At 45.6% G+C, this 23,270-nt stretch overlaps 1 protein-coding gene across 1 annotated transcript in view; it reads left to right on the top strand.

Moving 5' to 3' along the window:
• The window catches only part of MYCBPAP (MYCBP associated protein), a 103,781-nt gene that overhangs the window by 49,754 nt on the left and 30,757 nt on the right, over positions 1-23,270 (top strand). The window contains exons 12-16 of the mRNA XM_073681212.1: positions 575-762; positions 1,232-1,375; positions 4,744-4,938; positions 7,460-7,581; positions 11,068-11,183. Of these exons, the coding sequence (XP_073537313.1) occupies positions 575-762; positions 1,232-1,375; positions 4,744-4,938; positions 7,460-7,581; positions 11,068-11,183 (765 nt within the window). The remainder of the gene's footprint in view (positions 1-574; positions 763-1,231; positions 1,376-4,743; positions 4,939-7,459; positions 7,582-11,067; positions 11,184-23,270) is intronic.

Raw genomic sequence — 23,270 nt, forward strand, 5'->3', positions numbered from 1 at the left:
TCATCGTGAACTCGATGAGCTGTGAAGTCATGCCCCTGTCGCGCACAGGTTTCTTGCAGCGCCGCCAAAATTGGTGTTCAAACGCCAAAAATGGGGAAAAAAATTGTGTAACTCTGTGTTGCGCAAAAAAATTGAGTGATTTATGCCAGAATTCTGGTGTAATCATTCTGATGAGTTGGGGTCTTAGTATCTTTACTTGTAAACACTTGATCCCCAATTCATCAACATCAGCATTTTTATCACTGGTCTTGATGACATAGCGGGGTGGAGTGTGATGTGCCTGATTCACTAACAGGTGCACACCTCTTAATGAATCAGGCGAGATGCGAAGTGGCATACACCTCTGTGTGCGCCCCGTTACAAATGTTATTTGCAATGCCATAAAGCGGGGGTCGCCATGTTTTGTCACGCCCTGTACCGCCCCAGTTCTGCCCACTTAGCTGGCCTCACGTTGCGCAAAAGTTTTGTGACTTTTCAAGGTATTTTACGTTAGTTTGGCATAAACATTTTGATGTCCCATTTATCTTTATCTGTTGGTCTTAGTGTTTTTTTTACTGATTTATGGCCTTTCCAGGTGTAATCTTGCCAGGAGAAACCCAGACATTCCCCTTCTACTTCAAGTCACCGACAGCAGGAATATTTAGTGAGAGCTGGGAGTTCTGCACCCACCCGGTGTTACTGGCCGGTGCGCTCATCCAGGTCTCCCTGTGGGGAATCTCCTTATACGAAGACAAGACGGCTCCACTAAGGGAAGCGCTGGAGGTTAGTAGAAAACGATTGGGTGAGCAGGAATCTGTAGGGTTACATATCGGAGATGTGAAAGGCCTGCAGGGTTCAGAGATTTGTACAATCATCCCCTGACTTTGTAATGCTGTTTATAAGCATCAGGTCTGTCTATACATAATCTAGTTTATCTGGTATTGAGAATTGCGATTCAATGACAACGACCAGAGATCTTGAAAACTATGAGGATTTGATACAGAAAGTATTTTGGGAAGTTGTATATCTTTATTGCCACTTTAAGATAATGTGCACCACCTTCTGCCGGAGTGAGTTGTCAGTGGTCGTCTCTGAAGCTTAATATTTGATAATTAGCATAGCTTGGTATCGTCCTTAACCTGAGACTCTCCTCTTATATTCCCGGTGCCTTTTGTGCTATTATATTGTATTGGCCTGGCTTTTATCGCAGTATCTACGCTAATTAACATCGCTCATTATCATTGTCTGGTAGAGGGAGCTGGAGTCACGGGAGGCCTTGTTTATTGCTCAGAAGATGGTTCAAGAAATTGTGGATGGAGTTCGGAGCCCAGAGCGCCCCCAATCACCAGTTACACGACTAACCGAAGAAGAGATGTTCTGTATCCTAAACCCCAAGGTGGCAATACTATCATGTTTTTTAGGACCTGCAATCTTCTCTTAGTTATTGTATTTGCCGGTAAATCCACGTTTTTATGTTCTTTTCCTGCTCACATTGTTTGCCACGTGAGTACAGCAGCATCCATTGTCAACCACTAGAGGGCACTCTTAGATTTCATTATAAAACATGCAAGGGGGATGTATTGTAATTCGTTTTACAAGACCCTCTTATCCTCAGCAGTACCTATCCACCCAGCATCTACACAGTGCCATCATTACAGTAAGATAACATTCATGTACACGTATTGTGGTCTCTGGGAAGTTCTGAGGAAGAATTGGATTGTATATTCTTTAATAATAATTTATTCTGCGTTTCCACTCTTGCAGACATTACAATATAAATGTTTATGTGAGCATCCCTAGGACTGTAACTTCTGAGTAAAGCTGATTTTGGCTTTCAATCTACATGACTTTTGACCATGTTCACAGTGGATTTGCATTGTAATTCCACTAAAGCTTCAGCACAATGTAAATGAATGGGGTTTAGAAAAGCCCACTGGCACACAGCTAAAAGAATCAATGCGGGTTCGAGGGCGTGCTGCGGATTTTAATTGTTTCATGGTTTAATTTTGGATTTTGCTGCAGATATGACATATTCTTGTGAGAGTTTGAGCGAAATCCAATGTTAATACATGCAGATTTAATGCAGATTCCTACTGTGTTCTGTATCAGACAAAACACCTCTCTATTTCAGATCCTTTAGTTGGTTTGCCTATAGATTGATTTTGTTTCACACTTATAGAAATGAACATTACTTTTCACCTTAGGCCAACAATATAGAAAACACCCCCCATATATACTAATATAGGAACCTATAAGTAGACAAGTTTAAAGGGGTTGTCCAGGATTTTTAGAAAGTTGCCAAAGAGCAGTAGTATAAAATAAAAAAACCAATCCTTGACCCTCCAGAGATGCTGCTTTAGTGGCTCCAATGCAGCAATGAGATAGGGTACATCATTAACATGACCACTTCGACATTAAGATCGGTAAATGCAAGCATCACCACTGAGGCCAGTCATGGTTACAGCGATATGTGAATGATATCATAATACATGATGCCGTTATTGTAGCACCAACGAGGACCACTATAGCTGTGTAGTGGACATTTTTTTATTTTATACCATTGAGAAGGCACTTTAAATAGGATCTGTCACCAGGTCAAAAGTGAACGATTTTTGCTCTTTTTTAATTCCCGCTGCTACAATGAGTATTCAGGGTTTTTTTTAAATCCACCATACGGTTTCAGATATATGGTCCTTTTAATTTAGTGTTAATATTTCTTGTCTTTACATAGGTATGTAGCTCACAGGGTGATTATGAAGAGCAGCCTAAAGACACACTCCTGAGGAACCTGTGAGCAGTACCCCCTTGTAAAGACCATAAAATTAGAACTGAATAAAAAGGCCCGTATCTCTGGAGCCACATGGCAGGTTTAAGCAAAAAAAGCAAGAACGGAATACTCCGACGAAAGGTGGGAATAAGATGAGAGCAAAAACAGGTCACTTTTGACTGGGTGACAGATCCTCTTTAATGACGGCAATAGGTGGCTTGCCAAACTTATCTTCTGGGGAATAAAGGATCAAATATGTAGACATCTGTTGTATGGGCATAATATAGATATATAAGCTCTGATCACAAAAAAACCTATTGCCAGTTTTGGCTTCATGCATAGAAATTAGTGTAATAACACACATGGAGGTATTAGTCAAAGTAATCACAGGTTCAATCTTCTTTGTATTGTACATTGGAAAGTGTCACCAGTGAGATCACAATGCAGATGATTCATACTAAGGGCGCAGTCAGACGGCCATATACATCGGACCAAGATCGGACCGCAGTGCACGAACTGGCTAGTGGCTCGCTCGACTCGAGTGTGACAGATGCATAGAAATACATGAAGCTGTCACGCTCGGGTCGGAAGAGCCGCCGACCAGTCCATGCACTGCCTTCCGATCTAAGTCCAATTTATACGGTCATCTGACTGTGCCCTAAGGCCAAGTTCCAGCACACATCCCAAGTGCCGCATTCATTAATGGTCTTGCACATTTTTTGCGCCTCCCTCCACCCTTCAGTAATGTGTCTAGAAAAAAAAGAGGCATTTGTAAATTGCACCAAATTTATTAAAGGTATGCTCCAGCTTAATATGTGTTCTAAATGTAAGCCACCTAATCGGTAATGTAAAATTAAACGAGACACCAGGATTATAATCCAGTTTAAAGCACTGTGGTAAATTTAGTGCATTTCAGGATTCTTGTATAAAACTACATTTAGATAGCCAGATTGCCATTAAATGACTGCCTATCTGCTATATGTAAGCTGATCAGCGGTAGCTTGATAGCCTGTGTAGACAGGCCAACAGCGCTTTCATTAGCACAGAACGATCATTGATTTAGACAAACCAATAATTAAGATTTGGACAGGTTGATAATGTGGAAACAAGCCTTGCCAGGAACGTTTTATTTCAATTATTGGCCATTCTAAATAAGCCCTATGTTTATGCGGTCTAATCATTACACAGGATTAGTACATCTGCCCCACTGTTTTATCTGCTGCAGCTCTGCTAGTGCTCTCAATCCAGATGTCTGTGTCTCAATATTCATGAGCACTGACTAGCTCCATCCCTTTGTTAACTGACAGCTTTGTGTCTATACTGTGCAAAGATAAAAGGATGTTGATCAGCGATTAGAACGAGGATATTAGGAGTTCTAATTAACCTCATTTCCCTTGAGCTGAAAGATGGGTTTCTGTCTACGCTGTGCATTATAGTCAGAAAGCTTTCAATCAAAAGCATGGAGGAGATGGGAAAGGGGACATCTCATAAACTTGCAAATTGAGCCTTCTTATGGCCACAACTTATGAATAGGGAGGACTTCATAGCAGGAGTTTATCGCTGAAAGGACTAGCAGAGCTGCAGCAGATAAAACAGCATCTTATCAAAACTACAGCAGTAAGCTCAGTAAGTGAATACATTACTGTACTCAGGATCTCTGTCCTTTTGGATTGGGTCCAGTTGGATAAACACGTAAGTGGGCTGCGCTGCTGAAGTAAATCAATTCTTCAGAGATGATGATGATGATGATGAAAAGGCTTTTTATTAACAACGCGTTTCAAGGCCGTACCTGCGTCTTTTTCAAGTAAAAAAAACAAATGTCTTTTGGATTTGGTAGCACAAACCTGGCAATAGATTCCCTTAAATTGTATACTTTGTGAAGGAAACTCCTGTGTATAAGATTCTAGTCTGGAAATATTTTGTTTGTTACTGTTATATTTTTCATCCACTTCCCCCCTTCCATTATAATGTACATTTTGCTTTATTTGTTCCTGCAGTTACACTACAAGCTTGAAAGCGTCCAGGAACTGCATCACTTATGGAAGGAATACATCTCCCCCGATGTCCAGAGCTCATCTGACGAGCTTCTGGATCCCTCTGTGCAAACCTCGGATATTGTAGAAAGTGATGAGCTGAATGAAGAAGAGGAGTTCGAGCATGTGTGGAACTTATCAGTGGTGGAGCTGAAACAAGTAAGAGTGTGCTCTGGGCCATATGCGGAGACCTGGTGACGGGTGATAACGGCATCAATTTTGCAACTTGTTTCTTTTGTTAAAACTACAACATGCTCCGCAAATCAATCATAGTAACAAATCCCATACATTATACCTACTACGATATTGCATTTTCCTAGCAAAACAGCTTTTCTCCTGATCTTTATGGTCACGCTCTGTCCTATTGTGTTCCATGCACTGTATATAGCTTTCATTTTTCTACTCTCTGCACAGACTCTTCCCTATCATTCACGCTATATAAGCCAATTGCAATGTAGCAAGAGTGAAGTGCCCATTACTTGAAGGTGCGGCATGTGCTTCCTGTAGGCAGTGATTCATTCACCCATTATAAAGATACAGTAATGTATTTTGAACTCCAAGAATAAGAGTGATTTTACACTGCGTTCTTTCTCACGTTCGGTGGTCCCGTCGGCGCATATGTCCGAATACCCCCACAAAATGAGATTCAGATATATGCGCCGACGGGGCCATTGACTAGAATGGTGCCGACAAAGTCAACGTGTGCTGTGATCTTGTGATGTGCATCATTTTCAGCGGGTACGACTTCTGGAGCATCATAATGCACCCCTTTATGTGCTGCTTTGGAGATGTAAGTGGGGCCCCTTCCTTCCTGGGCCCCCAATGGTATGTCCACCCGTCATTTCCTCCTTTACATCAGAGCGTGGAGACAACCAGCTATTTCATTACACTCATTATGGAATAACAGATCTAGCAAAGGTTACATTGACTCAGATAACACAGCTTTTGGATATCATGGCACAAAAAACTATAATTCCACAACTAATTTGACTTTGGTCAGTGGCTTGTGCAGTGTTAGGTTATCTTATTTTGCAGTAAGTTATCATGAGAGTGCATTGTCTGGCATGATAACCTTGTCGACATCTGTACAGTTAGATAGTCCTTTTATTATTTTCTTTTTGACTGTGGAAAGAAACTAAATTGTGAAAACCTATACAAAAGAAATGCTCACGTAAAAACTCGTGAAGATGGTGCCCCTGTCAAATTCTAGCGCCCGGCACAGTGCCATTATAGCTGTTCAAATGAATAGATGTTGTGGAATAGTATAGTTAGAAATGTTAAGATAAATCTTTTAGTTAATTTCCTTTAATATCTTATTCACCGCTAATTGGTTTGAGAAGAATGCTGTATGAGAAGAATGCTGCATTTACATTGGCTGATAACAGGGAACAGTTGTCGGGTGAAATGATTTGTAAGCTTACTTAAAAATCATTGTTCTCAGCAGCAGTGTAAACAGCACAAGTGCTGCCCAGAACAGTGATATTTGCCCAGAGAACAATAGTGTTAATGATTGTTCTGTGTGAATGGAAGTGTGTTTGGCCTGTCTGAACAGTCTGTTAAGCAACCACCAGTTGGCCAACATGCTGCTGATTGGCAGCTATTTAACGGCGGTGAAATCTCAAGATAGAAGCAGTCACTAAAAATTGTACGCAAGCAACGTAGTGCATGCAGATTACCATTCCAAACATCAGTAATAACCTGTCGGGCCAGCTTCATATCTGTCTAGCCTCTTTTTTTAACCCCTTCCGATTACATTCTAGCTGCTAAACATGCAGATTTGACATCTCATACATTGCACTAGTATTGAGATGGCCCATGTGCCATGTAAAAAGTTAGATGACTCTTTTAGCATATTTTGAGACCGCTTTCAGTAAATTCTCTTCTTCTTTGAACCTTTGTCCCTTTACTGCTTTAGAGATTTTTCAAGGGGTTGTCCCACATAAAAAAACCCCTAAGATATATCCTATATTTTGAAAAAAGAATCTCCTGCTCTCTCGTATCTGCTCCATCCATGCCTTACATGGTTGGCCATTTATGAGAATTTTCTCAGCAGTGGCTCCTGCAGGGGAAGCAAATGGTCGAAGAGTCACCACCAGTGATAACAGCTGATCATCAGAGATTACATAATGGTCTCTGGGCTGGTTTCTGTGCTTAAGGGCTCATTCACACTAGTGTATTATAAGGACGAGCGCTGTCCGAGTAACTATCAGGCAGCACACTGACCAGAGTAATTCAGTATGGCTGTTCAGATGACAGATGATGACAGCATGCACTATTCTCTTCCATATCTCCGATGAGACTCGCCTAAGCAAGTCTTTGGGTGCTTAAAAAAAATCAAATCAGATCTAATATGGGTCATCTGTATTGCATCCAATTTTTATGGGCACATTGTCATTATTGTCCTAGGAAACTGTATTTGATCATGTACATTTTAAAATGTTGTTGTATAAATACGGATTTCACATGGAAATAGAATACGGACACATGGATGAAAATGGTCTGAGTTGAACCCGCTCGTCTTTGGCCCTGGGCAAAGAGACTGTGGTTTTGCTGAACCTAGAGCCAGGCTGCTTTATAATGGTCTGTGGTATATGCCGCCAATTGTAAGCTCTGTAAAAAGGTGTCTGTAGTCTGAAAGGAGGCAAATATCTATTGCAGCCTGTTTCCATTCTTATTTCAGGCCGCTATCACTATCCCTGATGATGAAGTAAGAGAAACGTTCTTACTTCAGCTGAACAGAATTATCCGAGAGCTGAGCGAACCAGTCCAGGACGCTCCTCTAGACCTGTTACATCAGGCTTGGTAAGTAGTTTATGTCTGTGAATTCCTTGGGTTTCCTGAGAATGTATTTCACTTCAGGGAAGAGAAATATGGAAATTAGAAAAAAAACTCTCATCAGTAAAATATAATCTTCCTGCCAGCTGCCAACCTTCCCTAATTCCACCTCTAATTAAAAAAATGTGCATGTCATGTACTGTAGGCTGATAAGTCTTTGAAGGAAGGTATGCACTATTTCGTGAAAAGCCGTTTTGTCTGTTTCTCCTTGGCCCTTGCCAGGTTTAGACACGGCCTAGAAAATAAAATGATAGAAAAGGAAAACACCTTAAGGCTTCCATCTAGAGATCAATTTGATAAAAGACGTGGACATTAGTGTGAAAATTCAAGTTTCCAATCTAAAATTGAAATTACACTGTTTATCAGATTCTTTCTGCTAGGTTCACTGAGTAAGGTGGATCCACTAAGCCCAAGGTCCGGGTGGGCACACAGGCATCGGTGCAGCAGCTAGGTGGGGCACGCGGGACACTGACAGCCAAGGGACAGGAGACTGTAGACAGGACGTAGAAAACCTGAGGCAGGCGGAGGATGTGAGGAAACCGCAGGCAAGCGTAGAACGTCAGGAAACCGTAGGTAGGCAGAGGACATCAGGAAAAAGCAGGCAGGCGGAGGACATCAGGAAACCACAGGCAAGCAGAGAACGTGAGGAAACCGCAGGCACAGGCGGAGGATGTGAGGAAATCGCAGGCAGGCATAGAACGTGAGGAAACCACAGGCAGGTGGATGATGTGAGGAAACCGTAGGCAGGCGTAGAACATGAGGAAACCGCAGGCAGGCGGAGCATGTCAGGAAACCACAGGCAGCTGTAGAACGTAAGGAAACCGCAGGCAGGTGACACAGGTATTTAGCAGCCTAGGTCCAACAACATAGAAGTTTTGATGAAGTACCAAGACACAAGGGAGTGTCTCAGTGATCCTGACAGTATATAGGCCTGGGCTGATGTTCACATGGGAGCATGCCATGCCATCTGCAAACCCCAACGTAGAGAACCACAGAGTTTAGCAGGCCGGGATAAGGGGGCAAAGCACGGACCTGGGACAGGTGTGTAACACTTTCACTTACAGGTTATACACTCTTCTAATTACAATACAAGGCAAAGTAGGATTAGACTTGGATTACTGCAACACTTTATTTTCTCCTTGCAGAGAGAAAGTAATGCCGCATTCACACATCCATGTGTCACAGTCCATGTATGGACCATGATGCATGGACTGCCCGCTAGTCTCCAGACCTGATCTTGACAGACTCATAGGCATATGAGGCTGTCAAGTTTGGGTCAAGAGATCCACAGATAGTCCTTGCATCATGGTCCATATTCGGTCCATGACACACGGACTTGTGGATACAGCATAATTTGACTATCTCTTGCAAAGTTGTAAGCTGTCTGTAATGTCTGTTAATAGTGTCCTTTGATCACAGTAGTATTGGAAATGATTAAATCAAGCAGTCTCTATGAGATCAGTCTTCGTGTATGCTAAAAGCAATCAGGCTTGTGGAAACAGTGACTGGCAACAGGGCCACAGTGTAACTGTATGAGTCACATAATGTGCAATAACAGTACCACGTCATTGGATTACAAGAGAGGAGCTGGCGGCAGCACATAGCTGGTTTTTGAAGGGAAAGGCTCTATAAATGCTCTGAACATTAGCAGTGTGAAGGTCTTATTTTTCATTGTTGTTGTGTTCTGAAGGACACACTATTGGATATTGACAAAGGTAATTATTATTGTTTTTTTATTTTTCAAAATTGACCATTTACTATAGTTAAATATTCTGTAGTTTTGACTTAATGAAGCTAGTTGTTAAAAAAGTCAGTATTAATATACAGATGACAAAGATCTAATGGAATAAAGTGTAAGGTTCTGAAGATCTAATATGGTTGCAGCATGCACCTTTATTAGTTGGTTTTCTCACATACTACGATATACTATTCAGCCACCACTGTGGTAATAATTAAAAAGGACCTGTTACTTGTTCAAAAAATTGAGTTAAATACCTTTTAAAAATCTCTGAGATCTCCTGATTCTGCCACCTTTTTCCATTTTGCACTGCATTGCGCCACTTCAGAAATATAAAGATTTATTACTTTTGGAGCTCAATATGTGAAATCTCTGCTTGTAGTGCAGAGGTCGTTTCTTCATAGTCTTCTATGAAAAGTGTGCTTTCATCCCTTTTGCCCAGATGCTGCCAATCAGAACTCGACAGTGTCTGAGACTGCTAGATCAGATGACGAGCTGTGATTGGCAGCATCTGGGATGGACGGGTGAAAACTCTGAAGAAATGCCCAGTTGCACTTCAACCAGAGATTTCTCATACTGCGCTGCAAAAGCAACAAATGTGAATATCTCTGCAATGGAGTAATGCCATGCAAAATGGAAACAAGCTGCTGGGATTTTTACAAGGTATTTAACTCAATTTTTGTGCAAGTGACAAGTCTTCTTTAACTGCATTTTACCTGTAGCCTGTATGTTTCTGATAGATCATGTTCAATGGGGTGCTGACTTGAGGGTTACAAATCACTTAATGATGTATAACTCAAAAGTTTACCACATGTACACCATTTAGGTTTTTAGAGACTTTTTTTTTTACTGTACAAATAGGGAAACTGAATATTGTTTTTTTTTAACTAGAGATTAAAGGGGTAAGGTTGTGAACAATTAGAATTTCCTAAATTATATGGTTGTAAGTACATTGGGTCTCATTATTAACCTATAAAGAGAATCTGGCAGCAGGTTCTTGCTGCTCCATCTGAGAGTAGCATAAAGTAGCGGTAGAGACACTGGGCTTCTTGGTGTAGTTTTATCTGCTGCAGCTCTGCTAGTCTTCTCAATGATAGGCTCCTGTTACACCTTCCTTTGTATTCATGAGCGCTGTCTAACTCCACCACTCCATTATTGATTGGCAGCTTTTTATATGCACAGTGTAGGTAGCAGGCTGTCAGTCAGCAGAGAGGGTGGAGTTAGACAGAGCTCATCATTTAGAAGACTAGCAGAGCTGAAGCAGATGAAAGAGTGATTTTCTCCAAACTACAACAAGCAGCCCAGTAAGTGACACATCGTTGGAATCAGGGTCTCTGTCCTTATTTTACACTGCAGTCAGATTGGGAAGCATAAGCCTACTGACAGAATCACACATGCGGTCCTTGCTGCAGACGTTTGACTTTTTTATTATATTTTTATTTTGCTTTCGGAAACATGACTAGCTTTGCCTAAATAAATCTGCAGTAAAACTAAATGTGAATCCAGCGTAAAGCTATATCTATATGCAATATATTTGTTGCATACATTTCTGCAACTGAAAATCTGTTCCATACATTAAAGTCATGCTTCCGCGCCATGTGGAACCTCATTCAAGTATGTGGATCACTTGTACAAAATTACTATGTAATAATGATAGTAAGAATTCTCTCTTTAATTGTCCTCATTTGGCCACAACTTGATATATTTGTCCTTAGTTTACAGCTCTGGCGTGAAGCCATAGATGAGCTCGTAAAACGCTCCATGGAGCTGCGCTCTGTACTGGGGATGCCAGATAAGGATATGACAGCGGAATTAATCATTGAAGATTCAGGTATGTGGTGTGTTTGGGTTCTTTAACTTCTTAAATGAGGAGTGAAGGGCAAATATTCTATGTAATGGGAAAAGTTTTAATTTGTACTTTTATTCATTTTTTATTTATCACATATAATTATTTGTTTTTTTTTTGCTTTTTTTTTCTACGATATTTCATTGAATTATTTAGCTCTAATTGAATTGGAATTTATTTTGAATACTTTTCTTTGACATAAGGAATTAATGTATGTACCTGTATTTGGTTTAGAAAAGTTTTAGGCTATGTTCAGATCACATTTGATCCTCACGTCAGTGGCTCTATAGAGGCTTAAGTCTAAAGTTCTAGAAAATGGGATTCAGGTGTATGTGCTGACAAGGCCATTGACTGTAATGATGTAGATGGAGTCACTTTGTGCTCTGTTGGACATTATTTTCACAAAAAAATTGTCGACAACATCTTGGAGCCCGCCTCATAGAGGTGAATACGACCAAAAATTATATCTGACAGAGCACACTATGACTCCTTCTGCATCATTACAGTCAATGACCCGAATACCATTTTCCAGGGCTTCAGATGTAATCCCCGACAAAGCTCCTGAGGACTCATCTGAGTGATAAAGGAGAGAGTAGCCTGCCTACGAGTAGTAACCATTTAGACAAACACTTGCCATTATTGGACCTTTTCACTACAGAGATTGAATCCAGCAAAGGGCACATTAATTGTTCTCTACCAGATCTGCTTAAGGTGGAGGTCACTGAAACAAAAGATCTGCAAAACCACTTTCAAGACCTGGTTAATGTTTAGTATAAATAAGAAGGGCATGGTCTAAACAAAGAAAAATTTAAAGGGGATGTCTGGTCTTCTGCTAAAAGTTTGCAGTAACTCTATGTGACTGCAGACTTCTGAATTCTTACAGCACGCGCAGTAATTTTGTTTGAATGCAGATTGCACATTTTCTGTTAGTACAATAAACCTCATTTCAAGGCAGAAACATTACTGTGTCCAACAGTTATTACATATATCAAACTGAAATAGCTGTTGCAAAAACAACAATTTTTATAAAACATTAAGCTTAAGATTAATAGGGGTGCCCAAACTTTTTCATATAACTGTAAGTATCTAATTTATACAATGTGATTTTCTTGATTTTTTTTTTTTTTTTTGGGATATTCTATCTCTCAATGTTAAAATTAACCTGCCATTAAAATTATAGACTGTTCATGTCTTTGTCAGTGGGCAAACTTACAAAAACAGCAAGGGATCAAATACATATTTCTCCCACTGTAGCTCTAAAGACTTAAGCACCAACTGCAAAATTATAAAACTTACTATCAAATGTACAATGAAACATTTACCAAACGCAGGTCAACCTTGAAGACCCTGGTGGGCCTGATAAAATCATGTGTATTTTTCATGTCTGCAGTAGCAAAAGAATGCCTTTGGTTAAAGACTCTGCCCATAGGTAAATGCAACACACAAAATTCCACTGGCTCAGAAGGGATTCTACCTATTTCAAAGAAATCTTTATAATAATCAAGTAAGAATCAGTAGTAGACTCCAGAGGGAAGATGAAAAACTATTTTCATAATGCAATGCTTCGAGTGCACAGGAAAGTGGACAGACCCTTCCGTCGTCTTGTCTGACAATGGAGCATCAGAATGTCTTGAAAAACAGCAAAATGTAAAAAAATTTGTGAAACAAACCTTTAACAAAGAGTCAGCCGATAAAGTATAACATAGTCATCAGTATAATATACTGAAAGATTCAAATCTGTCTCGACAACCTATTAAAGCATAGAATTTTGGAATATTTTCATGGCGTAGAGCAGGCAAAGGTGACAGCAGAAAAGATGAACAAATGAAGCCTAAGATACTGCTGTGTCTACCTACAAATGCCATCATTAATAGAGGACTAGAACTCTAGTGCCACCTACAGGAAGTAGCAATCCTAAAAGTCAATAGGGACCCTTTAACAAGGCTTATCACATGACTTAGGATATAAGCCAGAACCAGAAACTCTAGAGTTCTAGTCCTCTTCCTCTGTGAAGAGACAATTTGCATATTTCCCAGAGGAGCATTGCGGCTTTAAAAGTCTCCTCACCTTGACATGTGCAACGGGTCTGGGAGGCGGAACCTCTGAGCAACTCTACAAGGGGGCTGTCCTTGTGAGGAAGCGGGTGGCTCCCAGGGAAGACGGGCAGGTACTCACGGCATGTGACAGGGACAGTCTCTGGGTAGAAGGGCTGGTAGTCACGGCAAGTGACAGGGACAGTCTCTGGGTAGACTAGCAGACAGGTAGCAGGTGGACGCTCCCAGGTGAGCGGGCGAGAGTCTCTGGACGGGCAGGTGGTACGGCAGAGTGTCCAGGTAGGCTAGCAGGCAGGTAGCAGGTGAGCGCTCCCAGGTGAGCGGGCAAGAGTCTCTGGACAGGCAGGTGGTCACGGCAAGTGACGGCAGAGCCTCCAGGTAGGCTAGCAGGCAGGTAGCAGGTGAGCGCTCCCAGGTGAGCGGGCAAGAGTCTCTGGACTGGCAGGTGGTCACGGCAAGTGACGGCAGAGCCTCCAGGTAGGCTAGCAGGCAGGTAGCAGGTGAGCGCTCCCAGGTGAGCGGGCAAGAGTCTCTGGACTGGCAGGTGGTCACGGCAAGTGACGGCAGAGCCTCCAGGTAGGCTAGCAGACAGGTAGCAGGTGAGCGCTCCCAGGTGAGCGGGCAGGCTGGTCCATAGACAGACTGACAGGTGTCGGAAGGCAGACCGTCGGACCGCAGGCTTGCAAGCAGGTAAGCGGATATCAGGCAGGTATCAAGCAGGAATCTGGCAGGTAACTGGCAACGGGACCTGAGGGCTGAAGCAGAGTGAAGGCTTTGCAACAACATTGCTCGGGCACCTCCATTTTGGAGGAGGTGCCTTATATATGGTGAGGTCCTCCGGCCATTGGCCGGGGACTCCTTAGGACGGCGCGCACGGCCCCTTAAAGAGAGGGGGAGCGCGCGCGCATGCGCCCTAAGCACAGTGGCCGGGAAGCAGCGCGCGCTGCCAGCAGAGCGGGAGGAGGACGCCGGGCACGGAGTGGAGAGGTGAGGGGAACAGCGTCCCTGCCTAGCAGGAAGCAGGGACGCCGACGCTACAGTACCCCCCCCTTTAGGCCCCCCCTTTTTTAGACCAGACAGAAATTTATCAAGGATGAGAGGGGCATGGATGTTCTCCCGGGGCTCCCACGTTCTCTCCTCAGGACCAAACCCCTTCCAATCTACCAGAAAAAAGGTTTTTCCTCTTACCCTTTTGGTGGCCAGAATGTTCTCTACCTCAAACTCGTTTTCAGCGGAAACCGGAGCAGGAGGCGTACCTGTAGACTTGGAAAAAGAGTTAAGTACCACGGGTTTGAGGAGAGATACATGGAAGGAGTTAGGGATCCGCAAGTTGGCCGGGAGTTTCAATTTATAGGCCACTGGGTTGATTTGTTTGATAACTTCTAGTGGGCCGATGAACCGAGGCCCTAACTTGTAGGAAGGAATCTTGAGCCGGACATACTTGGACGAGAGCCAGACTTTATCTCCAGGACGGAATTGTGGAGGATCCAGGCGTTTTTTGTCAGCGTGTTTTTTCATCCGCTCGGATGACTGAAGGAGTGCGGATCGGGTACTCTCCCAAATGGAGGAAAATTTGCTAACGAGAGATTCCGCAGCCGGATTGTCCACCGAGGTGGAGACGGGAAATGGGATCCGAGGATGCTGACCGAAGACTACAAAAAACGGGGATTTGGAGGAAGATTCGCTCTCGTGATTATTGTAAGAAAATTCGGCCCATGGCAGGAGATCCACCCAGTCTGAATGGTGGGCATTAACGAAGTGCTGGAGGTAACTGGTCAGGATCTGATTGATCCGCTCCACTTGACCATTGGACTGTGGGTGGTATGCGGAGGAGAAGTCCAGGGTGACGTCTAGCAGCTTACATGTGGCTCTCCAGAAGCGTGAGGTGAACTGAACCCCACAATCCGACACGATGTGGAGGGGCAGGCCATGGAGACGGAAGATGTGGCGGATAAAGTCTTTAGCCAGCTCGGGTGCAGACGGGAGGCCTGGCAGGGGAATGAAATGAGCCATTTTGGAAAAGCGGTCAGCGACCACCCAAATGACCGTACAACCGGCAGAGACAGGGAGATCTGTTATAAAGTCCATAGCTATATGCTGCCACGGGGCAGCAGGTACTGGAAGAGGAAGGAGGCGACCGGCTGGCAGGTGTCTCGGAACCTTGTTGCGGGCGCAGGACACACAGGCAGAAACAAAGTCTTTTACGTTCTTGTGCAGAGTAGGCCACCAGTAGTGCCGGGTGATAAGCTGGAGGGTCTTTTTCTGACCGGCATGGCCAGCAAGCTTAGAAGAGTGACCCCAGTGTAGGATCTTCTCCCGATCAGGTACCGTTACGAACGTCTTTCCGGGAGGGAGACGATTTAGACTCACGGGGGCCACCTGCATTACTCTGGCGGGATCGATGATGTGTTTAGGTTCCTCCTCAAGATCAGACACCAGGAAGGATCGGGACAAGGCGTCAGCCTTGATGTTTTTGTCAGCCGGGCGAAAATGAAGAACAAAATCAAAGCGAGCAAAAAACAAGGACCACCGGGCTTGGCGCGGGTTAAGTCTCTGGGCACTCTGGAGGTAAGCCAAGTTCTTGTGGTCCGTGTAAATTATTACCGGGTGAAGAGCCCCCTCGAGCAGGTAACGCCACTCCTCCAATGCCAGCTTAATGGCCAATAACTCTCGGTCTCCTATAGAATAGTTGCGCTCGGAAGAGGAGAAGAGTTTGGAGAAGAAGCCGCAAGTTACCATTCTCCCGGAAGACGATTTTTGGGTAAGTACCGCTCCGGCTCCAGAGGAGGAGGCGTCAACTTCCAGGAAGAATTGTTTGTTGCCGTCCGGGCGATGCAGCACCGGGGCGGAAGAGAAAGCCTGTTTTAAGGAAAGAAAGGCTTCCTCAGCTTCGGGCGGCCATTCTCTGGGATTAGTGCCCTTACGGGTGAGTGCAGAGATTGGGGCAGTCCGGGAAGAGAAGTTCGGTATGAAGAGGCGGTAGTAGTTGGCGAAGCCCAGGAACCGCTGAATAGCCTTCAACCCCTCTGGTCGAGGCCACTTCTCGATGGCAGACAGTTTCTCAGGATCCATTCGTAGGCCGGTCTGAGAAATTATGTAGCCCAAAAACGGAAGCGAGGTCTGCTCAAAGAGGCACTTCTCATATTTGGCGTAGAGGTGGTTCTGCCTGAGCCTGAGCAGAACCTGACGAACATCCCTCCGGTGTGTGGGGAGATCCGGAGAGAAGACCAAGATGTCGTCCAGGTACACCACTACGCAGGAGTAGAGAAGGTCCCGGAAGATGTCATTGACCAACTCTTGAAAGACGACGGGAGCGTTACAGAGACCGAAGGGCATTACCAGGTATTCATAGTGGCCGTCCCGGGTGTTGAATGCCGTCTTCCATTCATCCCCCTGACGGATACAGACCAGGTTATACGCCCCACGGAGGTCCAGCTTGGTGAAGATTCTAGCCCCCCTCAGACGGTCAAATAATTCCGGAATGAGCGGAAGGGGGTATTTATTCTTCACCGTGATCTGGTTAAGGCCTCTATAGTCTATACAGGGACGGAGTGAGCCGTCCTTCTTTTTGACGAAGAAGAAACCTGCTCCCGCCGGGGAAGTAGATTTCCGGATGAATCCCCGGGCCAGATTCTCCTCAATATATTCTGACATGGATCGGGTCTCAGCAGCGGACAAAGGGTAAATGCGCCCACGGGGAGGAGTAGCGCCGGGCATCAGGTCGATTGGGCAGTTGTATGGTCTATGAGGGGGTAATGTCTCTGCCTCCTTTTTATTAAAGACGTCCGCATACGACCAATAAGGAGCCGGAAGACCAGGTAGATTGGCTGGAGTAGGAGAAGGACGGACAGGATGGACAGGAACTAAACAAGTCTTATGGCAGTCCTGTCCCCAGCAAAGGACTTCTCCGGTGTGCCAATCAAGCACGGGTGCATGTCTCTGAAGCCAAGGTAGGCCTAGCAAGAGGGCGTGAGAGAGTCCAGGCAGAACATGAAAGAAGATGCTCTGAGTGCAGCATTCCCACCTGCAGGGTTATGGATTCGGTGATGAGTTGGATGGAATGTGGTAAGAGGACCCCATCCACGGCAACGACAGATAAGGGTACAGCTAGAGGTTTGGTGGGAATGCGGTATTTCTCTACCAGAGACTGAGAAATGAGATTTCCGGCAGCTCCAGAGTCAAGTTGGGCTAGTTCAAAATAACGGTTCTCCCCGCAGAAGATAGAGACCGACAGCAACAGAGATGGAGAGGGTTTACTCTTGTCTAGGACGACCTCTCTGAGCGATCCTAGACACAGGCGTTTCCCGACCTCTCCGGGCAGGAACGGATCCGGTGCTCCTTACTGTCACAGTAGAAGCAGCTCCCCTCGGCACGGCGTAACTCTTGACGGGTCTTGACCATCTTGGTCTGGTCGACCTGCATAGGCTCGGGTGAGTGCGCCTGGGGAGTAGCGGGAGAAGTGACAGGTTTCTGAAAGGTAGAGGCTAGACGTGGAAACCTCCTCTCACGGGTGACCTCTTTGGCGCGTTCCTGGAACCGGATGTCAATCCGGGTGGCAAGAGTTATTAAGTCGTCGAGAGTGGTAGGTATGTCCCGACCGGCGAGTTCATCTTTAATACGGCCGGACAGACCCTCCCAAAAGACAGACACCAGTGCGTCGTTATCCCAGGCCAGCTCCGAAGCAAGGGTACGGAACCGTATGGCATATTGGCCCACGGTGAGATTTCCTTGATGGAGGCGTAGCAGAGATGATGCGGATGAGGTCTTCCGTCCGGGTTCGTCGAAGACTTTCCGGAAAGCCATGAGAAAGGCTGGCAGGTTGGACACCAGGGGGTCTCCTCTCTCCCATAGAGGATTTAGCCAAGCCAGTGCCTCCCCCGTGAGATGGGACATGATGAAGGCTACTTTAGCGGGATCGATGATGTGTTTAGGTTCCTCCTCAAGATCAGACACCAGGAAGGATCGGGACAAGGCGTCAGCCTTGATGTTTTTGTCAGCCGGGCGAAAATGAAGAACAAAATCAAAGCGAACAAAAAACAAGGACCACCGGGCTTGGTGCGGGTTAAGTCTCTGGGCACTCTGGAGGTAAGCCAAGTTCTTGTGGTCCGTGTAAATTATTACCGGGTGAAGAGCCCCCTCGAGCAGGTAACGCCACTCCTCCAATGCCAGCTTAATGGCCAATAACTCTCGGTCTTCTATAGAATAGTTGCGCTTGGAAGAGGAGAAGAGTTTGGAGAAGAAGCCGCAAGTTACCATTCTCCCGGAAGACGATTTTTGGGTAAGTACCGCTCCGGCTCCAGAGGAGGAGGCGTCAACTTCCAGGAAGAATTGTTTGTTGCCGTCCGGGCGATGCAGCACCGGGGCGGAAGAGAAAGCCTGTTTTAAGGAAAGAAAGGCTTCCTCAGCTTCGGGCGGCCATTCTCTGGGATTAGTGCCCTTACGGGTGAGCGCAGAGATTGGGGCAGTCCGGGAAGAGAAGTGCGGTATGAAGAGGCGGTAGTAGTTGGCGAAGCCCAGAAACCGCTGAATAGCCTTCAACCCCTCTGGTCGAGGCCACTTCTCGATGGCAGACAGTTTCTCAGGATCCATTCGTAGGCCGGTCTGAGAAATTATGTAGCCCAAAAACGGAAGCGAGGTCTGCTCAAAGAGGCACTTCTCATATTTGGCGTAGAGGTGGTTCTGCCTGAGCCTGAGCAGAACCTGACGAACATCCCTCCGGTGTGTGGGGAGATCCGGAGAGAAGACCAAGATGTCGTCCAGGTACACCACTACGCAGGAGTAGAGAAGGTCCGGGAAGATGTCATTGACCAACTCTTGAAAGACGGCGGGAGCGTTACAGAGACCGAAGGGGGTCTCCTCTCTCCCATAGAGGATTTAGCCAAGCCAGTGCCTCCCCCGTGAGATGGGACATGATGAAGGCTACTTTGGCCCGGTCGGAGATAAACTGGTGGGACAGGAGTTCAAAGTGCAGGGTGCACTGGTTTATGAAGCCCCGAGCTTGAGCGGGGTCGCCTCCGAAGCGTGGAGGTGTAGAAAGCCGGGGTCCGGGGCAGGATGCCATGGTATTGTTGGGCAGCGGCACTGCCGGGCTGCGAGTCATGACACTAGCGGTGGTTGCTGGTGGAGCAGTCAGAGTGTCCAGGAAAGAGTTGACATTCCGCAGATGACTCAGGATGGACTCCTGTTGGGACCTCTGACGGGACAGTTCATGACATAGGTCCGAGAGCGAGGGAGCTTGGGTGCCACCGGGTTCCATGGCCCGAGCAAACTGTAACGGGTCTGGGAGGCGGAACCTCTGAGCAACTCTACAAGGGGGCGGTCCTTGTGAGGAAGCGGGTGGCTCCCAGGGAAGGCGGGCAGGTACTCACGGCAAGTGACAGGGACAGTCTCTGGGTAGAAGGGCTGGTAGTCACGTCAAGTGACAGGGACAGTCTCTGGGTAGACTAGCAGACAGGTAGCAGGTGGACGCTCCCAGGTGAGCGGGCGAGAGTCTCTGGACGGGCAGGTGGTACGGCAGAGTCTCCAGGTAGGGTAGCAGGTGAGCGCTCCCAGGTGAGCGGGCAAGAGTCTCTGGACAGGCAGGTGGTCACGGCAAGTGACGGCAGAGCCTCCAGGTAGGCTAGCAGGCAGGTAGCAGGTGAGCGCTCCCAGGTGAGCGGGCAAGAGTCTCTGGACTGGCAGGTGGTCACGGCAAGTGACGGCAGAGCCTCCAGGTAGGCTAGCAGACAGGTAGCAGGTGAGCGCTCCCAGGTGAGCGGGCAGGCTGGTCCATAGACAGACTGACAGGTGTCGGAAGGCAGACCGTCGGACCGCAGGCTTGCAAGCAGGTAAGCGGATATCAGGCAGGTATCAAGCAGGAATCTGGCAGGTGACTGGCAGGTAACTGGCAACGGGACCTGAGGGCTGAAGCAGAGTGAAGGCTTTGCAACAACATTGCTCGGGCACCTCCATTTTGGAGGAGGTGCCTTATATATGGTGAGGTCCTCCGGCCATTGGCCGGGGACTCCTTAGGACAGCGCGCGTGGCCCCTTAAAGAGAGGGGGAGCGCGCGCGCACGCGCCCTAAGCACAGTGGCCGGGAAGCAGCGGCCGCTGCCAGCAGAGCGGGAGGAGGACGCCGGCCACGGAGTGGAGAGGTGAGGGGGAACAGCGTCCCTGCCTAGCAGGAAGCAGGGACGCCGACGCTACAACATGGTTAACATGTCACTCTCCACAAGGAGAAATCAGGTGGGCAGAACAGGTGGTGGAGGAGTCTATCTTTTTGAACTTCTTCAGCACCACTCCAGGTGGAGAAATGTGTGGAATGTTCCTGAAAAAGATTTCCAATTCAGGAAAGACTAACCACTTTCTAGAATTTCCCTTGCAGCACCTCTGTAAAGGAAGAAATGATTTGAGATTTTTCAGCAGAATTTGATGAGTAAAACCACAGAGAAGCCTTTAGTGAGTAACTCTGCCTCCAGTCTCATGGAATACAGGTTTAACCACTGACACTTTGAGACTACGCTCCACGCCCACGCTCTGTAGGGAGATCCATGGGCGGGCTGTCATCAGCTGTTTTGGTAGTACACTTTCCTTCTTTTTAAGCCTCATATGACTGGATGAGAGCTGCCAGAAATAAAACACATGTGCTTAAAGGAGCACGAGCCAATGAAATCTACAGTGCGCTCATTAAAGAGCCAGCATGCCCTGTCTGAAGCCTGCAAGTGCAGATTGAGAAGTACAAGCAATGGCAAAGAACCGAAAGGGGAAGGATAGACACTGGGGCAACATCACCTTTATTTAAATATTTTTGGTTTTTGAAGTTCAGTCTACATCAGGGCATAAGGCAAGCAAATTGTTCATCGCAGGGCCTGGACAATAGATAGGCAAGAGTAGGCACTTGCCTAGGGTGCTACCTCAAATTGTATGTCCCTGGGGGGATGCAATTTGAAACAATTACCCTAACTGTACCTGGTCAACAGTCAAAACGTTGCCTTTTCTCTTGGGTCACCATCAATTACTGATGGTGACCCAAGAAGATTCATAGCGGGTGCAGGAAACTCTGGGATGAAAATTTGGACTGATCCCTCACTTGACTTCTATGTTGTTTGATACCTGGGTGTCTCCTTAATCTGTGCCTAGATGGGTGCTGTGCTGTTTTAGGGCTCCAATTTGTGTGGCTGCCATCAAATTCAGAACCACTATGAGAGGTCCTATTTTGGAACCTCCAAAATGTGGTATTATATAGAGACCCCTTCCAACTGCAGGATCTTGAATGAGAAGTAATATCAATTAGTGGACAGAGGAGAATCACCATGCTGTAGAATGCCAAAGAATCTGCCCTAATTTTCAGAAGATTCCCTAGAAACATTATGGGATTTCCATTCAAAACAGCAGTTCTCTTTTGTGGTGGATTAGAAGCTGGGTCTGCTGCATTTACTGGAAGGCGATGCCCATTTTGTCTGTGGAACACAAGCTGCCTAATAATTCTGCACACCTTGATAACGGGTGTTGTATCCTTAGGCCTTACCCTCCCTCATTACACAAATACACATCACCTGATCTGCTTCATCCAATAAGCATTCACGTCTATACAGCTCGAAGATGGAAAATTTGCATAAAAATTATGATATGGTCAAAATACTCTCTTGCCTAATAATTGTGCACACAGTGTAGATGACCTTGGTATCTGTTGTTGCAGCCTGGCACAACTCGTGGGCACAGATCCATTAGTTCTGTTTTTCTTTAATTATTAACACATATGCTAGTGTGGCTGAGGTTTATTCATCTTTGCCGATATCATTCTAGTATGTATACACATTGCTTGGCTGCGCTAACCAGAGAAAGAATGTTTCAGCCGGCCCCGCTGATGACAGCAGATCCATGGACTATCTAATGTGTATGGGGGACTCCCGACAGAAGATATCAGGGGAGAGAAGGATCCAGAATGCTGAATCCTTTTGTTTTCCCTGGGATAAGCTGCCGCATGAGAAGTCTCTCATAGAGGACATAGAGGAGGAATTCGGGGAAATCATCCGACAGCTATATAATGTGCACAGGGGCCTAAAAATGTGGTAGAAATCATGTAAATGATAAGATGCCTGAGTAGCTGTCAGTCTGTGCTTTATATATTTAACCCACTCATCACGGGGCTCATATTAATATTATCCATCCTGTTATATATGGAAACTGGTTTCCTGTGATTGTAGCAGCTAATATTAATCTTGCAGCATGTTTAGCAAAGATATATTCAGACTCTTCACGTGTGCAATTACAGCTGTGCATGATAAACGTGACTCATCGTATGGGCAGGGCAGTAGTCAGCCAACATGCGGCCTTTTTTTAGCTTATCGTTAACCACAGCACTTTAGAAAACATTGACGCCTACCATTTATTTCAATGTCAATGGAAAACCCCAAAGAAACCACCTAGACTGTAGGAGAGGTTAACAAGTGATAATATCTGGGCCTCTGAAATAATAAATTGTTTAGAGAAATAATCTGTTGACTGTTCTTGATTATCTTGATATTAAAGGTGTTGCCTCACGAGGATAACCAGTTAAAGGGGTTGTCCAGGATATAGATTCTAACCACTAACCTCATCAATTTAAATCCCAGCGCTGCTCCTCTGTTGGTCCTTATGGGCCTCTATTTACTTCCCTATAGCAGTCACTTGCTATTTACATACATGAATGCTGCGGCCAATAACTGGCCTCAGCAGTTCCCTGCCGCACCCCCCAGCATTACTGCCAAGGCTAATAGTTGCCGTGATCATATACAGTTAGGTCCTTATATATTTGGACAGAGACAACATTTTTCTAATTTTGGTTCTCGACATTACCACAATGGATTTTAAACAAAACAATTCAGATGCAGTTGAATTTCAGACTTTCAGCTTTCATTTGAGGGTATCCACATTAAAATTGGATGAAGGGTTTAGGAGTTTCAGCTCCTTAACATGTGCCACCCTGTTTTTAAAGGGACCAAAAGTAATTGGACAATTGACTCCAAGGCTATTTCATGGACAGGTGTGGGCAATCC

Source organism: Phyllobates terribilis, unplaced genomic scaffold (assembly GCF_046119375.1).
Source record: "Phyllobates terribilis strain yellow unplaced genomic scaffold, ASM4611937v1 Scaffold_5__5_contigs__length_657084704, whole genome shotgun sequence".
NCBI classification, from domain to species: domain Eukaryota; kingdom Metazoa; phylum Chordata; class Amphibia; order Anura; family Dendrobatidae; genus Phyllobates; species Phyllobates terribilis.